This window comes from Euleptes europaea, chromosome 12 (genome assembly GCF_029931775.1).
Source record: "Euleptes europaea isolate rEulEur1 chromosome 12, rEulEur1.hap1, whole genome shotgun sequence".
NCBI lineage: Eukaryota > Metazoa > Chordata > Lepidosauria > Squamata > Sphaerodactylidae > Euleptes > Euleptes europaea.
Window position 1 is genome coordinate 50,807,931 of NC_079323.1, and position 8,105 is coordinate 50,816,035.

Consider the following 8,105-nt stretch of genomic DNA (forward strand, 5'->3'; position numbering starts at 1 on the left):
TCATGGTACTTGTGCAGTCCCAGATGGGTGCTACACATGCCCAGGCCTACCATGGAGAGGTTTTTGAAGCTCAAATATGCCTGAGGGCACTCAGCCCCCCCCCCCAACAACGATTTCCCTCCTTTTTTCAGCATAATAAATCAGGGGCGGAGCAGCCTTCCCACAGTTTTCTCTTTGTTGCCACTAAAAGAGGTTCACTTCTTGAAACTCCTTTAGTGTTCAGAATTAAAACGTCCAAAACGTTCCGATGAAACTATCTCTATAGAGCTCATATGAAGGCCCAAAATGCTCTATGCAGGTCCTGGGTCAAAAATTCCCACACAGATGAACATGATAAATGTTTGCTATGGCTCAGGGAAGAGCACAAAAACTCATGATGCTCAGTATACCAACAATTCACGCCAAAAGCAAGGCATGAGAGAGCCTCATGCTTAAAAGTGGCTCTGAGGGAAAAAGCTCTGTCTGGTGCCACTCCAGAGAAAGATCTAAGCACAACACTGACACCCACTCCTGACAGATGGGACCAATCATCTTCAGTTCCAACTGTTCCAAGACTGTCTCCAGACATCTCCACTCCATCTAAGACCTCAAGCAAGGTCCCTGGTCCCTCTCCAGAATCTATGGATTGCAGTTCCTCAGACCCACTGCTGAGGAAAGCTTGGCACAAACATAAACACTTGGACTAAGTCGTCCTCCACACCAACTCCTTCATGTCCAAAGGACTGTTTCCCACAGGTCAACCCTTGCATCAGTCAAAGATGCAGTTTCTGTTCCGAGAATGTCCTCCCTGTCAGTCTGTTCCCTGTACTTGACCCATTTAGTTTCAAAAGGGGAATTAGAGGAGTCAGAACTGCCTGTCCCTTGTCATCAGCCTATATATATCTATCTACTATTCAGATCTATCCCATCAGTTGGATCCGGTGGATTTTTGTCATATGTCATCCAGATCCCCTTACGTAGACCTTTACTGTGATAACTGCGATCAGGGCTGGGATCCATATGCTATTCACAGCCCTCTGACCAATGCATAATTCTCTCCAGTTCCTCACAAGGAGGCTGCCTCTTACTACAATCCAGTTTTTAACTATGATCAGTCTGCTTACGAGGATAGACAGCCTGACTATGCCTCTGAACCCTCACCCAATGATGTCATGCTGGAACCGTCCATATATTCCCTAAGTGAGAATTTGTGCATTTACAACAAACAACTCATTCAAATGTCACAGCTGTTTAAAATTGACGTGTCTTGTGCTCCTTCAAGGGTGACAGATCCGGGGTTTATTTATGCATTCAGGAATCACAGGCCCAGTTACCTTTCATGTAATGCTTGAGGTCACAAATGGACCTTGGCTATGTCTGGCCTTGGTACCACTTTCCAACAGGCAAATCAAAAACCAATACAGGAAGGATGCCAAATCCTTTTTCAGCACCCCAAAGCTAACTCCTTGGTTGTGGACTCCATCTAAGGAAAGAACAAACACTCTGCCCCAATTGGTAAGTAGGACTGTAAGCTAGATTGGATCGGCAGAAAAATCTGTGCCTCCTTTACCCTTGGGTTTAAGATTGACAATTATCAATGCATAAGGGCCCATTACCAACTCTTCCTATGAGATGGCACTGCCCCCTGTTGGAGGTACTGCCAGATGACAAGCACAAATTGGTGAGACCCCTGGCTCTAGAAGTGTGGAAGCTGTCTAGACACCAGATCTCAGTAAATCACTTCGCTGACAGTGCAGTGCATAGGCTCACCATGGCAACCTCACTCCACCGACACTCCTGGCTGAGATCCACTGTACTACTTCAGGAAATATTCATGAGAACTAAAATTTTCCTTTTGATGACACAGACCTCTTCATTGCCAAGACAGATGAGGTGCTCACTAAAATGAGGAAGGACAAACTTACTGCTGAGAGTTTGAGGTAACCCCCTCAATGCCTCCTAAGCCAAAGCCTAGGCCCTATTGTAGGCCATGCTATCCTGCTTATAGAAGCAGAGGTCACCAAGTTCTTCATCCCTCATACTCCAACAGGCCTCCCTATTCGTCAGCCAACCGTCCTCCTGGCCAACAAAGGAGAAGGTTCCGTGCTACTAGGGCCAGATCTCAATCACCCAAACTCCACCAACCTGGCAGTCAGTGCTTTTTACAATCACAGCCCATGCCTGGAATGCTTACTAACAGGAGAACAAAAATTTCATTGCCTATCTTAGCAGGAAATCTTCCAAGATCAATAGGTGCTCAGTATTGTGTCAAAAGGATATTCAATAGAGTTTACCTCACTCCCAACCTATTCACCCCCATCATCCAACCCTCCCACCCCTTCCCCAGAACTTCTTGCAGAGTTCTTTGCAGTGTTCTCAGCAAGAAAGGAATTACAACAGTACCCCCAGAGGATCAGAACTTGGGGTTTTATTCCAGATGCTTTCTGGTCAAAAAGGGGGAGGGAGTAAGACCCATCCTAGGCTTAAAAGGTCTGAACAAGTTTCTGTTAATAAAAAAGTTCAGAATGTTGTTCACCTCCGATGTCCTTCTTCTGTTATGTCTGGATGTATGGTTTGTAACTTTGGATTTGCTAGGTGCATACTTCCATATGAACGTAAAACTACACCACTAAAGATATCTCTGCTTCCAATGCTATTCCCACCATTTATAGTATACAGTCCTCCCTTTCGGGTGGCCACAGTGTTCAAGGTATTCACCAAGGTAGTTAGTGGCACACATGTGGAGGAGTGGGGAATCAAACCCGGTTCTCCAGATCAGACTCCACCGCTCTTAACCACTACACCATGCTGGCTCTCACCACTACTCCCCATGGGGGACTGCACAGGTGCCACAGTGATGAAAAACATTGTATTTACCTGTAACCATTTTTCATTGAGTGGTCACCTGTGCAGGCACACATCCTTCTATCCAAGGTGAGCTCTTTTTGTATTATTCTGGGTGACTTTACCTCCCTCCAGTGGTGGCAGAGAGGAATTGAGGGAAGGGCGCTCCGGCCCCTTGTTGGCATACTACAAAAGGTGGGGGAACAGCATGGTGGAAGGGGACAGGCACCCTCAGGCATTTTCGAGCTTGGAAAACTTCTCTGCAGTAGGCCTGTGCATGTGCAGAACTCATGCGTAACTGCGCAGATTACCACTCAATGAACAACAGTTACAGGTAAGTGCAACCCTGTTTTTACATGGGATAACTACATATTATGTATAAAGTCCTTTTCATGAGAATTGATACAGGTGCATATAAATCGCTTAATACATTTAGATAAATTCAAATCCAGTTGTGGGAGGGTTAGACTTTAAAGAAAATAATACTAAGAAAATCTAGTGTCGTCTATTATGCTAATTTGTAATGTGCAGATCAAGAGTGTTTGTAGGTTACTGTCTGCTTCAATAAATACTGATGGAACTGTTCACTACACACTAGGGAAATCAGTTGATGGAATCTTTATGACATTCTTCAAGGGACATAAGTATGCATGGGGAATTTAAGGGAGAAAATTGTTTGGACTCTTTTGAAATGAAAATTTATTCTTGATTTTTGCATGAAGAAGTTAAATGAGTATGCTGCAGCACAGTTTGAATCTGGAGATGATCAAGAAGTAAATAATGGGCTGCTGATTATGAATGAGTTGATTGTTCCATGTCTGCCATTGCTATTGGTGGACGAAACAGAAGAAAAGGATATCGTTGCTGTAGAAGATATGAGAAATCGGTGGTGTTCGTATCTTGGACAAGAAATGGAGTGTAAGTTGCTTCATAAAGGCAGAAATTGTACCCCGGAATGAAAAGCGTGTTGTGTTCGTTGTATCTGCAAGTGTCATTAATGCTAAAGGCAGGGACTTGTGCAACTCCAGATAGTAATGACATGACTGCATTAGTAAAGACCAAGCAGACAAGAAATTCAGCTGCTGCGTTGAACCTAGTTAATTAATTCTTACAATAACATTTTGAAACATATGGCAAATACAGAAGACTGATGATTCACAAGCATCACAGCAATGCATCTCCTTTGCTGATTTTGGTGCAGGTGTTATTAGGTCTTGCGTGCCACAGCTTTGGGTGTAGTCCTCAAGTTGTTTACTGTTTACATCCACCCTGACTGCCTCAGATCCTGTTTTCACAAGAGTGCTTTAATACTGCAGTAAATATCCAGTCCAAGTGGTGAGCGCTCTGTGTGTTACATATCCATTTCTGATTTGTTAAATTAAAAACACATAGTTGCTTTTCACATTCAGCCCTATGGGAACTGCTTTTTTGTGTTGCAATTTTGTGTGGGTGGGGAGTTTTATGTGAGTGGCTGCAGCAATGCTGGTGGGGCATACTTGAGCAAGTGGCGGTTGTTGGGGTTGAAGGCGGTGATAGTTGGCTAACATTGTTCCCTTGAAACCCCACAAAAAAGCTGTATTCACACGCAGTACCTATTGATAATGTGTTCCTATGGTTATAAACAAAGCTGTGTTTGTCTTATTTGCAGCCAACTTACAAGAAAAGCTGACGGACTTCCTGCCAAAATTGCTAGATTGTTCTACCGAAATTAAAGGTTTCAGCGACCCACCAAAGTTACCTTCATATTCCACCCATGAACTGTGTGAGCGATTTGCCCGAGTCATGTTGTCACTCAGTCGAACTCCAGCTGATGGAAGATAAACTTTGCAGAATTTCCGCAAGCACACTGTATAAACACTTTTTAGTTCTTTAACCCTTGCCTTCCTGTCACAGGGTTTGCTTGTTGCTGCTATAGTTTTTAACTTTTTTCATTTTAATAATTGAACGAAAAGACAGAGGACTGTACAGACATTAGCCAGACTACAGCCAATAAAGCTGAGAATCGCATGGCACTCAGTTTTTGTTATCAGCCAGAACTCATGCAGCATTACAAGTCTGATTTATTATGACAAACTGGCTTTTTGCCACTTACCTGTTACAGTGTTACTTTGCTTTTTATCTAAGATTCTTTATGTGATCATCAACAGCTTTCTGTTCAGCCTGGATCATTCAGTGACTGCTTCAATTTTAAAGTGACCAGTGTAAAATACATGGTACCTGGTAGCTTGTAAATTACATCAAGAATAAAAAAATTTATTTATGGCTACTTTGGCTGCAAATGAACTGTATATTTGTGAATTATAGAGGTCTATTTTAAAGGTGCAGCAGGGTGGATATATTGTTGGAGCCTAGTTGGAATACAAGCATGGTATGTGAGAACTAAGAATATTATAGGGATAACTGGATACTTACAGTGTGTCAGCTTCTAGAAAGCTGTCTTAGACACTTGTGGTCTTCTGTCTCCAGCATACACTGTTCCGCACTTCTCTACATCCCCATCTGATATTTTGACGACACTGTTGCAAAATATATCACTCAGTTTTCATTTTGACACAACATACCTAACCCATGTAAACACACACACACATACACACACACACACACATATAAAGTTGGGAGAGACAAAGAATGAATTACCCACCCACAAAAACTCTTCCACTTGCATTGTACAACATGCTTAGAAGGTGCTGCAAAAAAAAGGTGTTGGGAGGGATGCAGCACTTTTGCAAGTGCCTCAGACATTTCGTACACCACACTACAGCAATTCAAAAGCACGAAGAAGACCTGAAAAACGGAAGAATGTAATTTTTAAAAAATATGGCTCAGCCACACTTTGCAAACAGGACACAAGTGGCTTTGTATGAAAAGGTTTAAAAACATCCATTAGCAGCCGGGAGTCCAAAAGGTTGTGTCTGAAAGGTTCCTCCCTACCTGAAACCCCACTCTCCCCAGGCTCCACCCCACCCAAATCTCCAGAAATTTTCTAATCTGTAGTTGGCAACCCTATCTCCACCCTTCAGCCAACCTCCCTTGATCTACCCCTCTGTTTTAAGCTTTCCCTCTCCCCCTCCCCAGCAGTCTCTACCTAGAAAAACGGTGGCCCACTTGTATGGTAGGGAACCATCAAGGACTTGTAGGGTGGCACCTCACTTTCCTCTGGGCCCTCCTCACACTATTTCCTCTTTCCTTCTTCCAGCAGCCCCATATCATCTCTGACTTTCTGCCTCATTCTCTCCTCAGCAATTCACTAATCTACCTTTTATCTGCCTCCCATTTTCAGCTATATTTGTTCATTATTCGCTTCATTTATACTCCACATTTCTCCACAGTAAGGACCAAATCAGATTACATTATCCCTTTCCTTCACATTATCCTGTGAAGTCAGGATGAAACTATGTGACTTGCCCAAAATCACCCAGGGAGCTTCCACAGCAAAAAGGGAATTGGAACCTTAGTTGCCCAGACCCTATTCTGAAGCTCTAGCCATTATACCACACTGGCTTTCATAAGGTGGCTGCTGTTGAACAGTAGCAAGCAGCCAGGCCTAGTTGAGTCATACAAATCGGGTGGTATCAAGTCACCCAGAGGTTGCTGCCAGGCCTAAGGGGGACTGGTCTTTGTAGTTGGAAGATTCTTTGATTCTAGGAGATCTTCAGGCCCCACTTGGAGTTTAGCCAACCCTAGAAGGGGAGAACAGGAAAAGGGGAAAAGCTATGGGGACTTTCAGGAAAGAGGAAATAGTGGAGAAGGGAGGGAAATGAGATGCCTCCCACAAGTCCTTCAGGTCCCTCTTGTATACATATAACATCAGTATAGCTATGGATAACATAATTGTATAAATATTTGTGATTATGTTGCATATTTCAAGGTGTCATGTTCTACACTGATAGACCACTCTTTGCTTCACAATCCAGATGTCCAAGATAACATGACTGAAGCAGATGGTTCCTGGAACAGGTTCAAGCAGTGTACAGTGACAAAGTGTTGCAGACCATGTTAAATACTGATGCTGTGATCCAGCTTAAATTAGGCATAACCGTGGGGACAAGTTCATTGCAATTCACTGAAGGCATTACATTCTGGAGAGTTTAGTCACACCTATAACTGGATTGGAGACATGTGCTAGGACCCCGGCGCCATCATAATGAATGTCCACATTGCTTGTTTAAACTTCCACCACATACAAGATTTCTTGGGCAGTGAAATGCCATAGACTTCGTTTGTATCTATCAAAAGAGCCCTAGAAACTAGCAGACAAACCAGAATAAGTTTATCTCCATGGCCTTTGCAATATCTTTAAAGCAAGTTCTGTCAAGATATAGGATATGGTTGTATTCCAAATGAGGACAATGCTGAATGAAACCATTTCCCCCTCAATGGAGGCCCAGCAATCAAATTCACAGCAGCTGGAAGAGACTTACTGTGGGCAGGGCAACAAGGGAAAGATCTATGATTTGTTAGCCTTTCTACTGATGGATTTGAGAATACAAACCTATGTAAATATGTATATTGAAGAAGTCCTAAACTATTTACAAAGTGTTATTCATAGCAAGGAACAAGGTCATTACCTGTATTCTCTCAAAATTATAAATTATCTTGTATTGGTCTTCAGCAATGCCAAAATTGAAGACTTGCTAAATCAGTGATTAGGATTTGAGAAGGATGGGGTAGAGGAAGTAAGGATAGAAAGGGAAGAAAAGTAAAAATCTGAACATGCTTTGTGAAAATAAAGAGTTTTTCAGGATGTGGCTAAATGTGTGTCTTCTGTCATGAGAAAAAAAAACCCTATATCCTGGAGGGGTGTCCATCTTTGTAGGTCTCCCCTGGCCTCGAAAATATTTTTTTCTACTATACTCAGGTTTTAGAAGCTGCTGGGCTTTAGCTTGGTTTAACATTCTAATTTTAAAAGGATCATTTCCGTTGTGTGTTAGCTTTTGTGTAAGCCACCTCAAGGACATGTGGAGTTATCTAAACAAGGCATGTAAGACATGCCTATGCACGTCATACAAGTTTTCCTGAACAATAGCTTAATTATGGATGTGATAGGTTTGAGCCATGCTGGACTGCAGCAGGGGAGAGCTGCAGAAGAGACATAGCTAGATGTAGCTGAGGAGGGTACTAGAGTGGAGAAGGGAGGAGCTAAGCCAGTGGCTGGAGGCGCCTGTTTATTCCCAGCTGGAGGTAAGATCTGGGCCTCCAGGTCTGTCCGGCCTCAGATGTGGAGGGGATTCAGGGTGCTACTTGCTTGTCTCTTCTGTTTCTATGCTGGCCCCAAGCCACTT

The 8,105-nt window shown here is 43.1% G+C and overlaps 1 protein-coding gene across 3 annotated transcripts in view; it reads left to right on the forward strand.

Annotated features, from left to right (window-relative positions):
• USP25 (ubiquitin specific peptidase 25) overlaps positions 1 to 5,089 on the forward strand; it is an 81,309-nt gene extending 76,220 nt beyond the window's left edge. For all 3 annotated transcript variants that reach the window (XM_056858064.1, XM_056858065.1, XM_056858066.1), the window contains 2 exons: positions 3,546 to 3,741; positions 4,472 to 5,089. In XM_056858064.1, the coding sequence (XP_056714042.1) occupies positions 3,546 to 3,741; positions 4,472 to 4,644 (369 nt within the window). In that variant the 3' untranslated portion in view covers positions 4,645 to 5,089. The remainder of the gene's footprint in view (positions 1 to 3,545; positions 3,742 to 4,471) is intronic.
• Positions 5,090 to 8,105: the final 3,016 nt, after the last annotated feature.